The sequence below is a fragment of the Panthera pardus genome, unplaced genomic scaffold, assembly GCF_024362965.1.
Source record: "Panthera pardus isolate Hobbes unplaced genomic scaffold, ASM2436296v1 HiC_scaffold_3, whole genome shotgun sequence".
NCBI classification, from domain to species: Eukaryota; Metazoa; Chordata; class Mammalia; order Carnivora; family Felidae; genus Panthera; species Panthera pardus.
This window is the reverse complement of record NW_026526876.1, coordinates 11,987,072-12,009,382: the sequence shown is the minus strand read 5'-3', so window position 1 is coordinate 12,009,382 and position 22,311 is coordinate 11,987,072. Positions and strand designations below refer to the sequence as shown.

General features: G+C 63.6%; 1 protein-coding gene across 9 annotated transcripts in view; it reads left to right on the top strand.

Moving 5' to 3' along the window:
* KIAA0753 (KIAA0753 ortholog) overlaps window positions 1-15,383 on the top strand; it is a 39,076-nt gene extending 23,693 nt beyond the window's left edge. For 7 of the 9 annotated variants that reach the window (XM_019413766.2, XM_053893013.1, XM_019413760.2 and 4 more), the window contains 7 exons: window positions 1,807-1,885; window positions 2,788-2,868; window positions 5,457-5,624; window positions 6,463-6,544; window positions 9,639-9,759; window positions 10,181-10,405; window positions 14,691-15,383. In XM_019413766.2, coding sequence (XP_019269311.2) covers window positions 1,807-1,885; window positions 2,788-2,868; window positions 5,457-5,624; window positions 6,463-6,544; window positions 9,639-9,759; window positions 10,181-10,405; window positions 14,691-14,808 — 874 coding nt within the window. In that variant the 3' untranslated portion in view covers window positions 14,809-15,383. Of the gene's footprint in view, window positions 1-1,806; window positions 1,886-2,787; window positions 2,869-5,456; window positions 5,625-6,462; window positions 6,545-9,638; window positions 9,760-10,180; window positions 10,406-14,270; window positions 14,598-14,690 lie in introns of those variants that run through there. The other 2 variants (XM_053893012.1, XM_019413770.2) reach the window with 2 other exon arrangements.
* The last annotated feature ends 6,928 nt before the right edge of the window (window positions 15,384-22,311 follow it).

The window sequence follows — 22,311 nt, the reverse complement described above, 5'->3', positions numbered from 1 at the left end:
CTGCTGCCGTGACAGATGGCACTTCGCCCCGAGGTCAGAGGAGCGGGGTTCTCTTGGGACAGTGCATCCTGCCACCCATCAGGACGGACGCTCGTCCCTCCCGCTCGAAAGAGGCCCCGCCGGTAGTGAAGTCACGGGGCCTTAGGGTTGGAAGGGGCTCATTCTCCTGCTGACGCTCTCGGGCCCCGCGGCCGTACGTCCCTACGCAGCCTCTGTGATGGGACTGTCTCCGAGGGGGCGGGGCGTTAGGACTCCTACCCACCATCTCCCGGCCAGATGGCCAGATCGCAGCCCACCGTGCCCGCTTGTCCCTCGGGCGGTCACATGTGGTAAATGTGCGTGGACAGCGGCTCCAGCCAGGAACAGGCCATCACGGACTGTCCCCACGCGCCCTCCCCGGCCACCCCCTCCTCCCCAGAGCGAATGCCGTCCCGACCCCTGTTCACCTTTCATCGCCTCCACCCGGACGTCTGTCCCTACGGACGTATCCCTGACGGACGCTGTGCGGTCCTGAGATCCGAGAGGCGAGCGCAGACCAGGGTTAGAGCTGCTGGTGTAAGACGGCGGGTCCGGGCCTGTGTCCCAGGAGGTCAGGGGCAAGGTCGGGGCGAGTCAGGCAGCTGGGGCTCGGTGGCGAGTGTGCTTCCTAGCGGTACCTTGTTGAGGAAGAAGTGTCAAGGTTCGATAAGACCAATCTCCCACTTTCTTTTTTCACGTAAGCTCGTTCTGTGTCTGGTCTCGGGGGTCCCCTGCAACGCCAGGGCCCCGAGACATTCGTCTGCGTCTTCTTCCAACTGCTCTGCGGCCTGAGCCGTGTTTTCCCGTCTGCCGTCCATCCGGACCGAGTTCCCGTGTGAGACGAGGCGCCGCCCAGTGTGCCAGTTTCCTCGCGGAGACCTGCCCTTGTGGCGCCGTCCCGGCCGAGCTCTACTCCGTGGGGCGCGTCGGCAGACTGCTCGCCAGGGACCCTCACGTCGGTCTTCGGGCCTTTCCTGAGGGCGGGTCAGAGAGGAGCGCGTGCAGAGAAGACCCCGGAGGGCGAGACCTGGTGTCCCCGGAGCGCCCAGCCGGCCTGCGGGGCCCCCTCTCTCCGGGAGGGCACCTGCCCCTACACCCTGTCTGGCGGCTGCTCGTGCAGGGGAGGGGCCCCCAGACGTCCCGAGGCAGAACCGGGCAGGTGTGAGTTGTGCCGGGCAGGGAAGGGCCCCCGGGTCCTGCCTCTCCGCCATCCTGGACTCGCCTCGCGGCCCCGCAGGCCCCCCGTGCCTGTCCTGCCGGCCCTGCACCCGTGTGGTCAGCGGGGCGCGCGGGGGTTTGCGTGCTCTCGGCTCTCTCGGCTGAGCTCGGTTCCTCATCAGTCCTGTCCTGTTTTCCATCTTCTCCTTGTCTCTGGGGGCTTAGGTCTGACTCCGCGATGGTGGGGTTTGGAGACCGAGCAGGATTAGCTTGATTTCTTCCATGTTCTGTCCTCTTCGGTTGTTTAAAGGCAGCCGTTATTTTTTAAAACGTACCGAGAACCCAACGTACATCTTCAGAGGTGAAGAAGTGTCCTCAGGGCGGGTCCAGGACCAGCCGCATCGCGCCACCTGGGGGCTTGTTGGAAACGCAGTCTCGGGCCTCATACCGCCGGCCGACTGCGGGTCTGCATTTTACAGAGGCGCCCGGGGACTTTGCGTGGCCTTCACGATCGGAGAAGCACTTTGGTTTTATAATCGTTTCATTTCCTCCACCCGGGGTAGTATGTAAATGCACAAAATAGGGTATCTTCTGCTTCTGATTTTAATTTTTGATTTTGTCTCGACCCAGTGACTCTGCTGCCCAGTTAGCAGACAAGGTGGAGAAGGCGGTTCTGGAGCGTCTGAAGCCTCTCCTGGTCAAGGCCCAGGTAACCCGGCGCGTCTCGTTTCCTCGTGCTTGGAAGTGCCGGAATAACGGGGGGTCGCTTCGGAGGCGGCTGGGGGCCGCGGTGCCGCGCAGACGTGCAGGCCCGTGCGGGAGTGTGCAATCCACTGCCGCCACTGATGGGTCTTTGGTGTCTGTGAGGGACAGACCAGGGGAAGACAGACAAAGTCCCACCTTTGAGAAAGGGGAGCTTCCAGTTTGGGGAACGAGTTTGGGCGACAGTTTGCATCCCTAATCAAATAGATCTGTTGGTGACTCCGGTGTTCGGTTACCTGCTTCCGCAGAAGTCCTGGGCACTCTCGCCTCAGTGCTTTGGAACGATTGGCTGGTTCCCGAGGGAGGGGATGTTGGGACCCGCGTCTGTGCACATGCTGCCCTCTCCTGAGGAGGAGGTGGCCCCTCAGATCTGCCGGCCGTGGAAACGGTGCCGTCCGTGTGAACAGACGAGCCCACAGACACTGTCGTGATCTTACACAGAATGAGTGACGTTCTGGGTCCCTGAACAGGCCCCGGAGTTCTGTGCCTCTGGTTTAAGAAATGTGTATTATTGTGTCCCCGGAAATCTCCGGGGTGCGGGGCCGGGAGCCCTGGAAGTCTCCGGGGTGCAGGACTGGGAGTGCTCTTAGTGACCCTGTCGTCCCGTCTCCCCGTTTCATCGTTGGGGAGACTGGAGCGGAGACGTGCTCCCAAAGTTGAGGGAAGAAAAGGGCCAGAAAAGCAGGATCCACACGTGGTGTTTATTTTCATGAGGACACGTGCCTGGAATTGCCGGGGAGCCTGATGTAGACGAAGCCGATGAGCAGGTCCACGCAGAGGTTCCCGTCACAGTTACGGACACGGGCCACAGACTTGTGTAATCACAAACGTGCCTGTCTGTTTTAACAGAGAGTCAACTCTTCTCTGGAAGCGGAGGTGCCGAAGGACCGGCCGCCAGCAGACACGGCGACAGCCCGGCCTACGGACGAGGTGCGTGCACCGGTGCGGCCACGGTGGGGATGTCACCGCACTGGCAGATCCTACTCAGGACGTCGGTTTTCCTCTGACTCGTCAGGCCCCCTGGTGCTCACGGCAACCTCTGCAGCCACGGGGTTCTGTCCGTGGCTCCGTCCTCTCCCGGAGGACACGCCACGGCCGGGCGCTGGCCGCCTCTTGCCCTCCCATCCAGCCCAGCTCTGCTCGGGCGTGGCGCGGTCTCTGTGTGGAGGGCCCGGCGCGCGCTGTCAGGCGAGCGTGTGTCGAGCGCCTGATAACGACCGGGGTCTGGCCTAGCTCGGGGAAGAGCCAGCCGGGGAGAAGGCGGTACCGCCCGAACAGACAGAAGCACGTCTTGCGGTCGCGCGGTCCTCCGGGGGACTTGTGTCCCGCGTTCGTGGGACCGTTCCTGCCCTGCCTGGGCTCGGGCCGTCAGGTGGGCGCCGCCGGCCGGTCCGCCGAGTCTGTGTGGGCCTGGGCGCCGGCCGGCGGCTCCCACCGCGCGTGCTCGGGGCCGACGAGGGCACGGCAGGTGTGCTCTGGGGGCCGGGCGGGGGCCTCCCTGCCGCGCCGCCGCTGCCCGATCTTCACAACCGTCGTTTTACCGCCCCGGCGTTTGGTGACGGAGGCGCGTGTGAGGTGAGGCTGCGCCGAGCGGAAGAGGAAGGCCTGCGTTTAGCTCGCGCCCACCGGCCGTGCCTCGTGCAGTGTGGCCTCCACGTGCCGCTCCCTTCCCGGCAGAACGCCTGACCCAGGAGGTGTCCCGAGTGACCTCCGCGCTGTCGGCGAGTCCGCGCGTGGCAAGCGGGCCGGCCTGGCACTTGAGAATTGCTCTGTGGGTGCGACGTGGCCGTTAGAGCCACGCGGGGTAATTGTGCTCGGGGTTAGACGTCAGCGCCACGCAGACTGCCCCACGCGGCACCCGGGAGTCTGTGTGTGTAAATGACGGGGCAGAGCGAGCAGGAAACCTCATCGAAGCTGGCACGACGCTGTAGGAAGTCTCGTTTTCCGTGTTAAGTCGTAGAGAACCCGTGGGGCCCGCGACACGAACCGTCAGAAGGCCCATCCTAGAGCGGAGAAGACCTTCACCGGTGGCACCCCGCCAGTGAAATACAACCCCAATGGGTTTCCTGGTGGACGCGACCACCTCCGACGCCAGGAAAGAGCTCGCGGAGGTGCTGGCGTATTGCGTCCGTCTGCTGCCGCTCTGGTCACCCACTGAGCGCCTGGAGTGGGTCTTTCCAGAAATCACAAGTTGTTCTTTGTTTTTTGTTTCCCAATCAGAAGTTGAAATGCACTTGCCTAAAGATTCACACACTTCGGCAGAAGTGTAAGAGGTTAGACCACCCAGCTAACGAGTACCGTATGCTGTTCTGTACCTGGCTTCTTCACCTTGGGGCGATGCCTCCACATCAGGGCACAGTCAGCGTCCTTATCATTTTTAAGGGCACGCGGTATTCTTTTTTCTTTTTCTTAATTTTTGTTTTGATATTTATTTTTGAGAGAGACGGCATGAGCAGGGAAGGGGGAGAGACAAAGAGGGAGACACGGAGCCCGACGCGAGGCTCAAAGTCACGAACCGTGAGATTAAGACCTGAACTCAAATCAAGAGTCTGACGAGCCCCCCGGGTGCCCCACACACGGTATCCTTGATTCACGGTCCTTACAGAGGAAAAGGGCTACGTGTGCAAACGCGTCTCCATTAAGGAGACCTGAGTTCCTGGGTTCGTTTTCTCTAGAGTTTTTGTAATTTTATTGTATTGATTACTCACCTGATTGTACATAATTTTAAGGGGCATTTCCTTCTGTCTTTATTGGCCGTTGATACATTTCCCCCTGTGATCTGTTGGAAGGTTTTCAGATTCCCTGGTGGGAACTGTTCCCCGCACGTCCCCGGGCACACGTGCGCGCCCCACCCTGCTAGCTCTGAGGCCGGACGCGTGTTTCCGCAGGGCGGACGAGGGTGAGAGGGAGGCGCAGGGGGTCGACCACGGAGCAGGCGCGTCCTGCGGGTCGAGCCGGGGTCCGCAGCCCCGGAAGTGTCCCGTCCAGGGCCCGACGCCGTCACTTCCGGCCGACCTTCTATGTTCCAGCCGCACGTGAGAGTCAAGGGCGCGCGCGCAGCGGCGCTCCGCCTACTGGGGCGCGCACGCAGGGCGGGAGGCGCCGGGCAAGCTCTCACGGGCTCGTGGCGCAGGATGAGGACCCTCGTGGTGTCGCGAGCCTGTCGCGAACCTGTCACGCGAGCGTTGAACCAGAAGGGAAGAGATCCGTGTAGGTCCGTGTTCCGGGACAGGACACGCGAGACACCGGCCGTGTCTGGGTGTAGCGCAGGGAAGGCGTTTGTTTCCCGACCGGCAGGGGCGGAGACCCCGAGCCTCGTCGTCGACGGCGAGCACGGTGATTGGCCAGTGCGGCCGTCTGAATGGCGGTGGCGGAGACTGTGTGGACGCGACGGCTTCGGGCGCGTGGCCACGGGAGGGGAGGGGTGGGGGGGGGGTGGCGGCGTGGACGCGCTGCGGGGCTGCTTCCCTGCGGCCCCCTGGTTCTCATCGCCCCTCCGCCCCTCCTTTGCTTCGTAGGCTGTGGCCGCGGACGGGGGGCCCGGCCGCCTCCGCCAGCAGGGCGACTGTCTGGAAGGCACCGCGCTCCGCTGTGACGTCTTGGCGTCGCAAGCCCGGGCTCCCGGGGCAGGCGGCAGGGACAGCCCGTTTCTGGACACCATGATGCTGCGCATGGAGGAGATGGAGGTGAGGTCAGGGGCCGCCCCCCAGCTCACCTGCAGCCAAGCGTAGGGCCCGGGGTCAGGTGATTTCGACACGATGGGGTTGAAGTGTCAGTGCCCTCCCGACACAGAACTCGGGAAGTGACGTGCGGTGCCCCCGACGGACAGCTGGAGAACCACAGGGACCCGAGTCTGCGCCCCTCGACTCCCCCGGCCCCGAGCGTGGTCTCCTCACACATCACACCATCCTTCCCTGCTTAGCATCTGGGGCTCTGCTTTGGGACTCTTTTCTCTTGGGGTTTTAGCCCCAGACATCAGCCAGCCCAGGCCCTGGACGGTCCAGAGCAGGGCGCTGACCCACAGCGAGGCTGGGAGTGGTGTGGCCGCGGCCGGTACAGTCCCCCGGGGGCTCGGGACCCCCACAGCAGCATTGCCTCCTGCCTGCATCCTGGATTTGCCCCTAAGTAGAGACTTAGTGATCAGGGAACCGACTTCCCTTCTCGGGGGTAACGTGGGGACCTGCCGTGTCCAGCGTGGCCGTCTGTAGACTCGCGTGGACCTAACTGCACGTCAGGGAAGACTGCTGACGCACACGGCCCGGCTTTTGGGGGCTCAGGAGTTAGCGGCAGGCGGAACGCCTCCCTCTTGCCAGTGAGTTCTCGCGGACCGTGCTGGTCTCCATCCGTCAGGTTAACCGCTTCGTTTCCTTTTAGACTTTGCCTCGGGAACTTGACTCGCTTCCTGGCCAGGCACATCCCCATTTCTGGCCGTGTCTGTATCAGTGGGGCCTGCTGAACCACGACACCTGCTTTGTAATGAAACTAATCTTTTCTCGTAACTTAAACTTTTTTTTTTTTTTGAAGAAATACCAGGAGATGGTTCGCCGAAGATACAATGCAATTGTATATGCTGATCCCCGTCTGTGGACGCAGGAAGGGAAGAGTGGTGAGTGTCCCCCCCACGTTGTGTTCTGAACAATTTCAAACATGCAGGAAAGTTGAAAAGCCTTGGCAGTGGACACGCGCATACCTGCCACCTTCTAGCCTCCATTCGTTTTATGGTGTGTCTGCTCTTCGTCCGTCCGTCCGTCCCGTTTTTGGATGCACGTTCCAGAGAAAGTTCCGGGCACCGGCAGGCACGGTCCTGAATGTTGCAACATGTGTCTCAGCAGCTAGGATTTCATGTGTCTTTACAGCCTTTTTTCCTTTTGAGATAAAATTTACGTGTAATAAAAAGCACAGATCTTAGTTGTGTCATTGGATGGGTTTTGACAAATGGATATGCCCTTGTTACCCAAACTCCTGTCAAAATTCGGGCCACCGTGTCACCTTGGAAGGGTCCCCGTGCTCCTCTCCAGTCGGCACCCCCACCCCGGGACCCAATGTGTTGTTTGCACTGCAGGCTAGGTTGTCAATTCTAGAATTTTCACAAACAGGGGATGCTGTGTGTGTGTGCTCTTGTCCACGGGAGGGGTGGGGCGGGGGTCCCGTGTGTGTGCACGCTCTTGTCCACGACGGTCCCCTGTGGACATGCTCTCGTGTGCTCTTGTCCACGGGGGATCCCGTGTACTGCGAGTATATTTACGGAAAGTTTGTGCTCACGTAAGTTTTTACTTCTCTTGGATAAACACATGAGCGGACTTGCCAGGTGATGGGGCTGGGTATGTGTTTAACTTTGTAAAAAACTGCCGAGTCTTTCCCCGAGGCGCTGTCCTGTGTTGCACGTTTGCGGTCTTTAATCGTGGCCGCTTTAATGGACGCATGCCGATGTCCCATTGTGGCTTTAATTTCACGGGTCCTTGACGAATAGTGATTCTTGTTGATATTACCTACTGGCATATCTTCTTTCGTGAGGTGTCCAGATGTTTTGTGCATTTAAAAATTGTTTTGTCTTGCTTCCCCTTCCCCGGCAGCCACGAGTCTCCACAGACGTTTGCAGACGTTTTCTGTGTTTTGCTCACCTATGTATTTTCTCAAATGTATTTCTTTATAGGCAAATATCTTTAATTTTGAAAAGTGTAACATCGGTTTTTTTTGTATAGATTCTCCGTTTCTGATCTAGGAAATCTTTGCCTGTTCCCAAGTTGAGAAGAGAGCCTCGTTTCCTTCTAGAAGCTGTGCGGTTTTAGCTCGCGTGTGTAGGTTGGCGATCTGCCCTGAAGAAAAGTGCCTGTGACGTGTGCAGAGGGGAAGGTCCCTTTGTTCTCGTGCCGGTCGCAGGTCGGCGACCTGCCCTGAAGAAAAGTGCCTGTGACATGTGCAGAGGGTTCTCGTGCCGGTCGCTGGGAAGGCGTCCGCTCTTCTGTTCACCTCTGAGAATTATACTTACGCACGTTTGGTAGCAGTGGCTGTCCCCCTCTTGGATGCGGGGAAGCGCTGTCGCACGGGCAGTGAACGCCGTGTGTCGGGGTGGGAGGCTCGCCGCCGAGCCGAGTCCCTGCAGCTTCCGAAACGGGAGCCCGGGGGCGTCAGCCTGGACCGAGCGAGTGGCGTGTCGAGTTTTGGCAGAAAGACAAGCTGTCCAAACATGGTGCTGACTTGGTCCTTTTGCATTGTCTGTGACCGTCCAGGCTCGGCTCTCTGCTTGTGGCAGTGTCTGCCCTCCAAACCCCCGTCACCGTCACAGGGCAGGGGACAGGGGACGCTCGGGAAGTGGGGGTCATGCGACCCCACCCGTGCTCCCTCACCTGCGAGCCTATCTCCTCTTCCGGCTAAGCCGCGGATTCCTGGGGCCAGAGTTTATCCTCCTCCCTGTGCGTCCTGCCACGCACGCCTGGCGCGGGCCTCGCGGGGGGACCTCCCAGCCACCGCTTACTAGCGAGTCCGCCGTGTGGGAGCAGAAGAGGCACAGGAGGGGCAGGGGTCGCCCCGTGGTTGGGCCCCTGGCCCAGAAGCGGGACTGCCTCGTGCAGAAGCCCGGCTTATCAAGGGCTCCGTGTTCCTTTCTCGGGGACACTTTAAATCACCAGTCACGTTGATGACCGCATGGCTTCCAGTGCGCTCTGTGGGACCTGAGAGCCGAGATCAGGGTCTGGATGCTTGCATCCCAGTGAGAATCCTGTTTCTGGTCAGTCTGGCGCTGTGCTCGGTTGCACCACAAAACCAAATTTAGAGCTGGCTTTTGCAGAGTGCGGTGTCTACTCCCGTATCTTCTCTCTTCGGTGTGTGAAAAATTGAAAACCGTTTTTAGTCCTATGTTTACAGAAACCGACTGATGTGGGAATCGCAGGCACGTTCGTGTGGATCGGGGGAAGTGGTTGGACTCACGGACGCTCCTTGCCTGAGGACGCGTTCTCTTCTGTGCCCGAAGTGCATTTGATTCGTTTGAGTTTATAAATAACCCACCGCTCACAGGAGCCGCCAAGCCCGCAGTGCAGTTGGGCTCGCACGCTCACCGTCGTCGTGCAGGTTTCTGCCAACGGAAAACTCATCCCGGGGACGAGTCAGGGTTGAGATGTAACTGCTTTTTTCCTTCCCCCATAATGAACCCCTTTAAAGGTTAAAAAACGACCCCAACCCCTTCAGACTTCTCGAACAGGTGGCCGGACCTAATCAGCGCCCACAGAGCCTGGCACCCACCGTTTCCCGGAGTGTCCTCAGAGGTCACGGATGCTTCCAGAAGAGCTCGTCTTTTCCTTTCTTTTCTTTTCTTTTTTTTTTTAACGTTTACTTATTTTGAGAGGGGGTGGGGAGGGGCAGAGAGAGGGAGAGGGAGAATCTCAAGCAGCCTCTGAGCTGACAGCACAGAGCCCCACCCAGGGCTCGAACTCAAGAACCTTGAGATCACGATCTGAGCTGAAATCAAGAGTCGGACGTTTGACTGACTGAGCCAGCCAGGCGCCCCAGGAGCCCGTGGTTTCTTAAAACTGATTCCTCGTCGTGCCTTTAAATTCACCTTTTCCTTGAAAACAAGCGTGTTTGCGCTGCTGGCCGCCAGGCTGGGAGAGGTGCGAGCGGCGTCCTCACGGGCCGGCCGCTGGGGCGGCTCTAGGGCCCGTGGGCTGGTGTTTATCTGCGGCCGCTGTGCGCCTCTCTTCTAGAGCAGACGCTCCCGGCGGTAGGTGAAAGGCCTCTCTCTCCTCCTCCAGTCGGGACCACAAAGAGCCCCGCGCGCAAAGACCCGGGCGCGAGCATCGTGTTGGAAAGACCTCGCAATGGCAAGTAAGTGGCGCCCAGGCTGCTTCGGCCTCCGGTGCTGTGAGACGCCCGAGTCCGTTGCTTCCCTCAAGACGAGGAAATCCTTTCTCGGGGCCTGGGGCCCAATCTCGCCGAGCTCCAGGGAGGCCCGGTGAAGCGGCGAGGCCGTAAGATGGGCCGGTGAACGCCGTGCCGGAGGCAGTGTTTGGGGGGGGGGGGGGGGTTGGCACCGCCCGGCTGTGCGGATCCCGTGGCACACCTGCCCCCAGAGCCCCGTGGCGTGCGGAACAGCGATGCCCGCACGGGGCGGGCGTCGGGGACCGCGGGGGTGTTGGCTTTGCTCAGGGGGAGAGAGAGAGACGAGCCCTGGCTCGTCGGGTGGGAGGCACGGCACGCTGTTGCTCGTGGGCCATCTGAGCTCGCCGGTTATTACCTGTCCCCTCAGCTCCCTGGATGCAAGTGTGGACGCTGGCGAGGAGTCTGAGAAGAGGGAGGCTCCCCTTCCGCCCCTTCCGGAAGAGTCTCTGCGGCAGGAAGGCCGCACCGCCCTCCGGGTGCCCCCGGGCATGAGGCGCAGCATCCGCGACGCCTGCAGCCGCTTCGAGCAGTATCTCCGCGCGACCGCGCACGAGGCCGTGGGCGCCTTCAACCCCTGGCTGATGGCCGAGAGGTCAGTACGGCGTCGCGGCCTCCGCTTGGGGAGCGGGTGCCGCGCCTCAGCTCACAGAGAGGCTGGCGGGGGGCTTCCTCTGCTCGCCGCCTGTTTGGGTGGGGGAGACGGCGTCCCGTCAGGTCAGTGCCGGGACACAGAACGCTACCAGGCAGAAGACATCGGGAGCGCAGAGGTCGCGGGTGGGGCTGCTGGAGTACTTGAGGCTTTTTCGGTATCCAAATGGTTCACCAAAAGACGTGTAAATCCAAATTTTCATTTTTTATGTATTTACTTATTTAAGGTTTATTTATTTGTAAGAGAGAGAGACATAACACGAGTGGGAGAGGGGCAGAGAGCGAGAGGGAGGCACAGAATCCGAAGCAGGCTCCGGGCTCCCAGCTGTCGGCACAGAGCCCGACGCGGGGCTCGAACCCACGAGCTGCGAGATCACGACCTGAGCCGAAGTCGGACGCTCAACCGACAGAGCCCCCCGGGCGCCCCTGAATCCGCTCCTTTTAAATACAGCCCCAGATGAGATTCCTTCTGGGCGTGACTGCTTGCACACCTGTGGACCGCCGTCGTTGAGCGGGTGCCGAGCTGTGGCCTGCGCTTCCTCGGGCAGGTTCAGGCTGGTGGAGTTGGAGCCTCTCTCACCTGCTGATTGTTTTGCGCACTTCCCGGCTTTCCCGCACACTCGCATGCTCACCGGCTCCCGGCCCCTCGCCTCCGCCCGCCCCCGTCGTTCGCAGGGCTTGGACCTGCCAGGGGTCCCCTTCGGGGGGACGGCCAGCTCGCGTTTCCCCGGCATCGCTCTCCTCAGACCCTCCGGCTTCCTCTTCCTTCCGATTCTGCCACCTGCCTTCTGTCCTCCCCAGGCGGTGGCCGTCTCTCCTCCGCTCTCCCATCCTTTCTCTGCTTGGAGACTTTTGCGTCCGTCTCCCGTCGCGGTGGGCTCTTGTGTGGGATCGGGGATGACCACTTGTGCTCGGCCCCTCAGGCTTACCCTGAGGTGCCCAGACCTCCCTTGACGCGGTGCCGTCCAGAGCGTGGAGACCTTCGTTTGCTTTCTGGGGAGGAGGGGAGGCCGCCGCGGGTCCTCGTGTTCACTGGCGCGCCGCGTCCCCAAAGCTGCCGGGGCTCGTGAGGCTGACGGCGTATGGGGAATCCACAACAAGCCAGGGAAGACGGACCCGTCCCGTGGCTCGTGGCGCGTTTCGTTCGTCATTCTCCTGACATAGGGCAGCGCCGCCTGAGCGTGGAAGGAATGATTTGTACACGTCTCCCCTGGTGCCCTTGACCCTCAGGTCACCGTGCATCGAACGTTCCGGCTCTCTGTTGTCTCTGGGCCTTGTTCCTCGGGCAGGCGCTCCCAAGGACAGGCCCGTGCTGACCGGGCCTTGGTGGAGCAGCCAGGACGGCCGGCTCCGTCCGGTAGCCTCTCGGGGGAGGGGAGCGAGCCCGGCCCTTCTCTTGCTTGTAACGTGTCCACCCTCCTCACGCCCGAAGAAACGTGCTGCTCCCGTGACGAGAGGGAGCAGGTGACACGGGCTGGGTGTAAGTAGCGTGCTGGCCGGAGGGGGCCCGGGCCGGGACGCTTTCATGGGAAGCAGACTCACCAGCGGCCGCAGAGACTTGGGAGAGGGCAGGTGGGAGCCGTGTGTTTATCTCCTTCCTGAATCCGTGGCCTGGCGCCACGTCACCGGGCGACCACATGAAAGGCATAAAACCATAAAGGACGGCAAACGGGAAAGAACCAACGAGGGAGCCGAGCGCTGGGATCAAGGACGAGGGCGCCAGGCCTGCGTGGAGGCCCCGCCCCCAGCGCCACAGAGCTGTGACCAGATGGGCAGCCCCCACCAGGGCCTGGGCCACTGCCCCGTGCAGCCTGAGGAGGAGGAGGAGGCGGAGGCGGCGGAGGCGGCCTCCACACCACGCGCCCAGAATCACATCCCAGAGAAGCGAAGGGAACGGTTATGCCAGGGAACGAATGGATACCCGAGAAAAGAGGTTTCTAGAGAGTAAAAATATCAGCAATTAAAAACGTCATGAATGTGGTGAATTCACTGGAAAAGCTTCAAAGAAAAAGCCTGATCTCTGGAGGAGAATAAAAAGGCAAGAAAAGATCTTACGCATTAGCGGATTGTCTAGCAATTCCAACTCAGGTGCCCGGAGGTGGGCCACAGACCCGTGGCTTCAGCGGCAGGGCCGCGTGCGGTGGGTGTCGGCGACCTGCTTTCTGGACCCGCGGCAGCCGTCCTTGGGGGCCTGAGTGCCCGTCCGCCCCCGGGGCCGAGGCTTCGGCTTACTTACCTCGCAGGGACGCAGACGTTCGTCTGACGGCGGGAGCTCCCGGCTGTGAGGACAGGGCCTGTCGTGGCGTGTGGGTGAGGCGCGTGCGCACACGGCGGAAGACACGTCAGGGCGTCTCCGTGGAAAGGCGTGTGAGGAGCACAGAAGGTTCCAGAGGGTTCATCGGGCCCCTTCCCGCGTCAGAAGAAAGAACGGTTACGAGGTTTCGGAACCCCGAACTCTGTGCTCGGCTGAGGCGTCTGTGGGCAGAAGGAAGGCGCGTTCCGGGATGCGCAGGGTCCAAGAACTTGGTTTCCGTTCGTGACTGAGCTAGCGGAGGGCGTGTGCACCGGCGAGGGGCGGACCAGAGGAGATGAGCTCCGGCTCGGGGCCTCCAGAGAAAAGGGGAAAGCTGGTTCCACGGGGGGAGCTTTTCAGCACACACAGCGAGCGGCTGGCCCGGTGGAGGGAGGACGGGACCACATGGGGTGCAAAGGCGGGAAGCAAGGAGCCGGCCGGGAGCTCGGCCGTCTGACCTCACGAGAGCGCCTTTGTGTGTCTGTGGGAGTTTGGGCGGGTTCGTGACGGACGGACGTAGGAAGCGCGGCAAACACAGCGGTCGCTCGTGCCCTCCGCTCGCTCAGGATAACTCAGGACACAAGCTACGTTGAGAGGGAAGCACGCGTGCGGGAAGGCTTCCGGAAGCTGCCGGCCGACGCGGAGGGGCCCGGGGTCCCGGAGAAGCCGGCGGAGGCCCCCCCCAGAACGTTCTCCGGGACACGTTCGCCGTGGGAAACGGTAAACGGGTGTGGTTCGGGCCGGTCAGAAACGGTCCCGGAAGAGAGGTGGGCCGCACGGGAGCCACGGAGGTGTCCGAGGTCAGCGTGCGGGGAAGCGAATGTCGTCTGCGGGAGACGGCGAACGTGTCTCCCCGGGTGCGCGTGCGGACGAGCACCCCACGGAGCGTCCGCGCCGCTCCGAGGCCCACGGCTTGTCTGCGAAAACCATCAGAACGTCCGCGGTCGGGCTGGTCGGAGGTCAGGGGCGGCGCTGAGGTCCGGGACTGCCGGGAAGGGAAGTGTGGAGCGCGTGACGTCCAGGCTAGCGGCCAGGACGAAACGTGAGTGAAAGACCCCCCGAGATCGGAGGCAGGCAAGGAAGGAGAGCGAACGGACAGAGAACAGCGTCTCAGGAGGAGGAGCTCGGGTGTGTCAGAATTGCCTCCAGCAGCGCCGAGCACGCGGGCTCCGAGCGCCCTTCTGCCGGCCGGGCTGCCGGGGCCCCTTCGGGCGGAGGCCGCGTGGGGAAGTGCCGCGTTCGAGCGTGCGGGGCCGCGTCCACACGGGAGCGAGCGAGGGAAGGACCGCGCGGGGAGGGTTCCGCGTCACAGCGCGGCCGTTGTGCGGCCGGCCGGCCATCTCAGGCACGTGGGAGGAGAAGTTCTCGATGCCCCCTGCGATCGTGCAGCCGTTCCCGGGGTTCGCGGGGGGAGCGGCGGCCTCACCGCAGGTGAGAAGAGTCGCCGTCAGCGGCGAGACGGACGGACGGACGCACCGAGGGGACTCGGCGGCCCCTCTGTGGCCTTGTTCCAAAGGCAGATGAGCTGAGCGACTGCGAGGAAACCTCAGAGGAGCCCAGATTGGGGGTCGTTCCCCAGAGGAGGGCCTTGCCGTTTGGACAATGTCAAGGTCACGAGAGGCAGGCCGAGGGACGCTCCCAGGCTCAGGGTGAGCCGCGAGCGGGCGCCGGCGGGGCACGAGGCGGGTCCGAGGGCGGTCTGTCGGTGGGTCCGGGGCGCGATGCGTCGGCGTCCGTGTGTGGAGGGCGCGCTCGCGGTCCCGTCCTGGCCGCGGGGGCCTCTCCCCTTGGGGTCGAGTTTGCGCGTGAGCCACTCCGGGTGAGCGCACGAGGAGGGGTGAGCAGGGGAGGGAGCAGCCCGCCTGGCAGCCCGGGAGGGGGGTGGGGGGGCGGGGGCCCGCGTGGCGGCCGCCTTCAGCCGTGGTTTGTGTTCCAGCTTCTCGGACGAGCTGGTGGACGAGGCTCTGGGCGCCGTGGCCGCGGAGCTGGAGCACACGTGTGAGGACTACGCAGAAGCCGTGTTCACGTCGGAGTTCTTGGAGGCCGCCGCGTGAAGGCCGTCTCTGCGGCGGGCCTCCTCCCCGGGGCCCACGGGTGGCCTTGGCCTCGGCTGTCCCTCCGGCGGGGCCGCTGCCCTGGGAGAGGAAGGACGTGCGTCTCCGCGTCGTCGTGGCGGTGGAGCCGGTGGCTGACGACCGTGGCTGTTCACCGGTGCCCAGGAACCGTGAATCGCCTGACGGGACGGTGTTTTCCGAACTGTGGTTTTTCTGTTGAGATATCGGTGACGCGAGGGTCCTGGCAGGGGGCGGAAGACGTGTTTCACTCCCGGGGTCGAGATGCTCCCGTCACCCCTGTCAGCCCCCGTCAGCCCCCGTGACCCCCCGTCACCCCCCGTCACCCGGCCGTGAGCCTGCCAGTCCCCGTGTGCGGCACCGCCTCTGGCTCTCAGCCCCTCGTGGTCCCCGGCCTCGCCCTGGTGGGCGTATGGACGCAGACCTTTAACTGAGGGGCCGGGAGGGCGCCCAGCTCACGTCCCTTCTGCGGGGTTGCACCTCCCCCGCCTCCAGACCCACCGAGCGGCCTGGGTGGGAGGACGGACGTGCCTGGATGTGCTGCCCGCCCCCTCCCCCCCCAAGAAAGGAAGACACCTGAGAGCCGGGGGCGCTCGGTGCCCTCGTCCCTCCTCTCCTCTCCCCTCCCCTCTCCCCTCTCCCCTCCCCTCTCCCCTCCCCTCTCCGTCAGGATTCGCCAAGAGGAAAGCCTCTGATTTTTCAGAAACGGAAAAGGCACGTGCGTAAGTTTTCCTCGACCGGAGCCCTGCTGAGGACCCACCCGAGGGGAGGATTCGCGCCCAGGATAACGTGCGTCTTCATGACACGCACGGCGTCACGTCTGGGACTTTTCTCCCAAGTACACGTGTTTCGGGGAGCGGTGCACCTGCCCCATCACGCGACCCGTGCAAAATTGGGCTTTGCTTCGTGTGCGCACGCTCCTAAACGTCACACAGCCTCCGAAGGGCAAGTGCTCCCAGGCTACTGGAAGGTCTTCGAGGCGAGGGGCGCGCGTGACTTGGCGGGGCGTCTGCCGTCTGTAGCTGGAGTCGTTTGTGTGCTAGCATTTGCTGTGATTCGTAAAATAAACTCAGGATCTTAAAGGACGGGCGTGTCTGAGGTGGTTCACGCCTTTTCCCGTGGACAGAGATGCGGTTGACGGAACCCAGGCAGGCCCGCGCTGTCTCCTCGTCCTCACGTACGTGCCCGTCCGTGCGGGACACCGGGGGGCGGGGGGTGGGGGGGGGCGGGAAGCGACGGGAGGTCGTGCCTGTGTTCAGGGCCGCGTGCTCACGACGTCCCGTGTCCAGAGTTCGCTCAGGCGTGTTCTGCCTCCTCGGCCCCAGGCAGCGCGGCCCGGGCACCGTGTCCCTGTCCGAGGGGGCGCCCGGCCCAGACTGCCCTTTGTTCCGGAATGCCGTCCCCCTGCCTCCACGTGGGGCCTGTGTTACAGTCTCGGCCCACAGCCAGTCTCCGCCGAGAAGCCTTCTCCGGAGACGCAGGGATAAGCCGCCAGAAGTCACCGGGGTCGCCGGCGAGTGGTGCGGAGCTGTTGACGGGGAGTCCCCCGTTGGTGGCCCTGCACCCCAGCCTCCAGGCCTCACACCCGGTCCCCGTGCTGGTTCTCTGGGCCCGTGCGTGTGGCTCTCGGCCGCACAGCCCGCTGGCACTCCCCTGTGTGGCCGGTGTCCCCGTGTGTGGAGACGTGGGTCCCTGGTGCCCGGCCTGTGCACTTGCCTCTCTGGTCCGTCTGCTCTGAGGGCGGGGCCTCCGCCCGCGAGTACTTGGCGCCCAGTGGGTTCTCTTAGGTCCACACAAGGAGAAAGGCCCCTTCCCGGGAAAGGTTCTGGGGGTGGGGGGGAGGGTCTGTCCCACGTGTCAGCCTGACGTGGCCTGACGTGGCCACCACCGGCAGAACTGCAGACCCCGTGTCCGAGGCTGGTGCACGGGGGACGCCACGTCTGAGAGCAGACGTGTGCGGCCGCAGACGTGTCCTCCGTTCTCCCTCTGCGGCGGCTCCGGGACCTGGGAGGGAAGGCGAGGGGGAGAGAAGGCGGCGAGGGCGTCTTTCTTGTTCTTGAGGGCTTCTCTCCAGGTGGGGGGCTGAAGGCCAAGGAGGGTCTCAGTTGAAGCCCTTGGTGCCAGTGGGACAGGAAGGGGCTGTGGACGGGGTTGGGGACTTTCAGGGTTTCCTGGGCCCCAGAGACATCACAGAGAGGCAGTGGCAGGCGGATCCCCTTCTCCTCCCCTCCCCCGTCTCTCCTGCCTGCCCCCTGGGGGTCTTTCCCCACCCCCACCTACCGTCCCCTCTGCTTCCCCAGGTGCCCCAAGACCCTGGGATCTTTCCCTGCAGCCCCTCCCACACTCTCCTGCTCTTCCCTTGGGCCTGGGGGGGGGGGTGGGGGGGGTGGGTCCCTGGGTCCCTGCCACAGAAGCCCCCGCCCCACTGGGTGGGACCCTCAGGCCCAGTGGCCATATCTCCTTGCCTGGCTGCACGTGGAAGGGAGAAATGGGGGGGGGGGTTCCCCTGAGCCTGGACTGATGACCCAGAGCCCCCGGCAGAGGCAGGGAGAGAGGCAGCTGCCCTCCCTGCCCCCCCCCCCCCCCCCGCCTGCTGTACGCCCTCAGTTCACATGTCCTTCTTTGTCTCTCCCCACCCGGCCTGTGTGCCTGCAGATCTGGGCTTATGGAGGGTCCGGAGCCATGACGTGAGCTCCTCTGGGACCTCCGTGCCTCAGTTTCCCGATCTGGGAATCAGGCTACTGGAGGATTAAGGGAAGTGATTCCACTCACACACCTGGCAGACAGTAAGCTGTGGGTGGATGTCAACCTTCAGGAGTGTCTCCGGGACCCTTACAGGAGGGAGCCTGGGGGCTGGCCTCGTGGCCTCAGTTCTCAGGGGCCTGCCTGTCGCCCTGCTCCTCCTCTGTGTGCTCTGCTGGCGATCCCGTGTCTCTCGCTGCCTCACCTTCCAGCCCAGACTGTGGCTGGACCGCTTCCTTGAGGCACGCAGGGGAAACCCTGCCAGGCCCGGGGCACAGAGACGCATCCGGGGCACGTTTCACACGGGTCCGCCGGGGGGCCTAGAGACACAGTGACGAAGCAAACTCGCCGAGCGTCCCTCTGACTTCCAGCCCAGCCTCTGCTTTGTCTGTGTCTCAAGCAGACGATTCCTAGTCGGGCCACAGGCCTTAGCGGGCGTCACCCGCGGATGCAGCCTCCTTCGGCCGGCAGGCACCGCGGTCCTTCTGGGCCGGGCACCCTGCTCAGTCCTGGGCTCACACGTCCTAGCCTCCCGCCAGCCCAGACGGCCCAGCCGCCCGGGCGAGCCCCTGCCTCCCTACCGGAGCTGGACCCAGAGCGCAGCCCAGGGAGGGTGGCGGCTGCCGTCCCCCGCGTCCTGGATGCCCAGTTTCCAGCAGCCTCACCATTTCTGACGCAAACACCGAGGCAGAGATCATTAACCTGTTTCACGGGTGGAGCCACATCCCGGTGAGGTGGGGCCTGAGCGGCCAGGAGGTGACCGTCCACTGCCCGAGGTGGCCTACAGGGCCCTGGCATCCATCCAGGCCCCTCCCCCAGCCGGCACCAGGAGCCGCTCCACCCCGAAGTCGAGGGGCAGCCCGTGCCCACGCCACACGGGCGCCCCTGTGGCCTCGCCGCCCCCACCGGGTCCTGCTGAGCTGCTCCTCGCCCGGTGGCCTCAGTGACACCTGCATTCCCAGCCCTGCCCTGGTCTCCTCCTCTCGTCCCGGAGGCGGCCTTTTCAGGCAGCACCCCCAGCTGGTGACGGGCTGCACAGCAGCAGCCAAGGCCCCACGGTCCCCAGGGAGCTGGGCAGCGGGCTGGGCTGTCACAGGCCCTTTCCGGCCTGACCCCGGGGCTCTGACCCGCCAGCTCGCACCCACCTGCATCATGCACTCACCGCACGGATGGAGCACAGGTGAGGGCAGCTTCCCTTAGGGGAAGCGAGGCCCCGCTACCTGAGCCTCAGGACCGCACGGCCACCAGGGCAGACCTGCCAGGGGCGCCTCGGGAAGATTCACGCAGGTTCACTGCCTGCACCGGGGACGCAGGGACAGTGGAGGCCAGGCCCGCGTGGCCAGAGCACGATGGCGGGGGGAGGGGAGGGTTCGCCCCAGGCCGCCCCCGCCCTGGCGTCCCAGTTGGTCCTGCGCCCCGGACTGCCCTCGCCCCGGGGTCCCAGTCCGTCCTCACAGATCCCAGCCCTGACAAACGTGTGGGGTCTGCAGGCACGGGCTTTCACAGCGGGGATCAGCCTCACTTCCCCAGTGTGGAAATGGGGCACAGTGGGAATCCGCGGGGGCGAGCAGCCTGGCACGTGCTGAGGCTGCGGGCCCCACGGGCACCCTCTTGGCTTGCTCTCGTGTCAGCTCCCGGTGATGGATTTTCTACCTGCTCGGTGTGACCCAAGGCCCACGGAGCCAGCCAACACGCGTGTCGGTGTCGCGAAGAGATCCCCGATGCGGGGCCGCTGAGCGGGGGTGCCTCGCGAGGACAGTGTGGTGTGACTTTTTGCCAGTGTGGACGCTGTCGTCCTAGCCTCTGGAGGGAGGCGAGGCCCACGCGCAGGGGTGCCATGGCCACATGGCCACATCGCAGGGGCCACTGGGGCACGTTTTAATGAGCTCACGGCTGTTCCCGGCTTCAGACAAGCACGTCCCAGATCCCCTGCACTTAGGGGCCTGTTTCCCAGCCCCTAAGTTAGTCAAAGGGATCGACTACCCCAAGTTCTTGCTGTTGAAGGGTCAAGACCCCTGCAAAAATCAGGTAAAGGCTACGGACCTTTCCTCAGAAAATGCACACACACACATACACATGTAACACGTGCACACACGTGCACAGGCACACGCACACACAGTGCACATGTGCACATGCATGCACACATACACACGACACAGCACGTGTATACACGTGTACAGATACGTCACACGCACAGGCACACACCACACGTATACATACGTACGCATTTACATCTGCACACGTACGCACACAGCTGCGGTTTTGGGGGCTCCCAACCCCTAGACCCAGGCAGGTGGGACACCTGGTCAAGGAGGCCTGCTGGAAGGCCCCCCCTCCGTGTCGCGCTCCCTGACGCGTCGTGTGCCTTGCAGGGGCTGTCTAGGGCATTACAAAAAAATTTGTTTTTAACATTTATTTATTTTTGAGGGGGAGAGAGAGAGCATGAGTGGGGGAGGCACAGAGAGCGAGGGGGAGACACGGAATCCGAAGCAGGCCCCAGGCTCCGAGCCGTCAGCACAGAGCCCGACGCGGGGCTCGAACTGAGCTGCGAGATCACGAACCTGAGTTGAAGTCGGATGCCCAGCCGACTGAGCCTCCCAGGCGCCTCTGGAGGCACCTTCTCATCTCTGGGGGAGACGCAGGAGGGTTTGTTGCCCTTTCCTGCAAGAGTGCGTACAGGGCTCGTGGGCGTCAGCGGTGACACCGGCTCCGGATCCAAGGTCTCGGGTCTGGTGCACATCCCTCTCTCCCTCTTGACGTGTGACAAACCTCTCCCTTCCGGCTCCAGGATTTCCCACCCTGCGCCCGGTTCCCTGCATCGTCCGCCAGGGAGGCTTCGCGTAAGTTTTACTCTGTGCAGCTCGAAACAGAGCTGGACTCGGTCGCAAGTGTCCTTACGCCCCGAGTATGAAAGAAGGGGACGCCGAAACACGTAAAACCGTCCGCAGCCACTTGCCCCCCAGACCCCATGCGTCCGGCAGCCCCGCTCACGCGCCCCGACAGCCGATCGCACGCCCTCCAGAAGGTTTCGGGACCCCTTCGCTCTGGCGGGGCCTCGGGAGCGAGCTCTGGGGATCACAGGGGCCCAGCGTCTTCGGAGCTTGGAATTCAGCATGCGGCCTCCCCTCCGAAGCGTGCAGGACCCCCACTGTCCTGACAATGTACCCGTGAGGCCCAGGCGCCTCCCGCTACCGTCCCCGAAGCCGGGAGAACTCACGTGTCCCTGCTCGGCCAACCAGCCGGGCCTGAATGAGCGAAGCAGAGGTGGGCGTCCCGTGAGCAGTGAGGGCACCTGTGGTGTAGACGGGGGCCATCGGGGGAGTCGGCTGCTGCGCTTTACGGTGTTGGCTCTGAGCAGCCTGGGTTCCTCTCTGCCCCCCAGACTAGTCAGCGAAGCCTCCTTTGGTCTCTCAGACCCTAGGAAACTCCCCTTCTGCCTGAGAGCCTGAGCGTGTGCCTACCGGGACAGGAAGCACCCTGCCGTGTGCGTGCCCGTGCCCTGTGCACACCGCCTGCACCGCGTGCTGTTTGTGTAAGCAGGCGCTCACCGCTGCTCCTGCCAGCGGGGGGCAGGACGAGGACAGAGCAGAAGGGGCTCTCACATCCCGGGGGGTGTGAGGAGAGAACCCAGTGCTAGGAGCCCCGTCTGACTCCCCGGAACCTGGGCCCAGCGCCCCAGCCTGTGCAGCAAGACGTGTCCACTGAGCATACATCCCTGAGTGGGGCCTGGGGTCCTTCCGACCCCACACCCGCTTCCTCGCTGGCACAGAGGACGTAGGATTCTGGCCTCCCCGAGACCCGAGTCTGAGCAGGAGCACAGCGGGGGGCCTCCGCAGCCCCTGGCCCCTGGCCTTCCCGACACTGCCGACACTGCCGGGCTTTGCTTTCTGCCTTCCGCAGCTGATTTACATGAAAAAGGGATTTTATTTCTAGAACCGCCTCTTCCTTCACCCTCAGCCCCCGTGAGCCCCCGGACAGCTCCGGGCGGACCAGCTCCGGGTGGACCGCAGCCTCTCGGCTGGTAACCGAATGGGCACGTGCTTCGCTGCCGCAGCTCGGAGGGGCCGTTCCCGTCCTCGCCGAAGGCTGCACGGCCCGGGGTCCCCGGGGTGCCTTTTCGCTCCGCGGGTAATCTAGTATGTCCGTAATGAGGGCAGTCCATTCACCCTCAGAGCCTCGTAAAATTCGGCCTTTTCGCCATCGGTACACAGCGGCGGGTCTGCGGGGACAGGGCCCCTCCCGGGCCGGGCGGCCCCACCTGCCCAGCCTCCCCCACGTGCTGATGGGGGGGCGTGGACGCCGGGGGGCGGGCCGGTCCACCACTCAGGGCCTAAAGAAAGACGGGTAGCTTCTGAGCCTCAGTTTCCTTGTCTGCGAAGTGGGAGGGTTCATGCTGCTTGGACGGAACAAGGCCGCTGGGGGCACAGGAACCACACAGAAAGTATCTGCTGCTGCTGTGCTCACAGGGTGACGAGAGCGGCCCCAGGAAGAGCTCCCGGCCTAGGCTCTGGGGGCAGAGGGGTGGACAGGATGACCCCCCTCCCCGGGGCTCCCTCCCCCAGGGACTCTGTTCTGGCTCATCCGAGCCCCGTGAGCCCCAGCAGCGGGCGCTCCCCGGAGCCGAGACCAGTGCGCGCCGCACCTGAGCCGCACGCGGCGACCGGGCCGCCGGGGTTTGTTCCGGCCGCGAAGGAGCCCCCTCGGAGCTCAGACCTCCGGCCTCCTTCCCCAGCACCGCCCTCG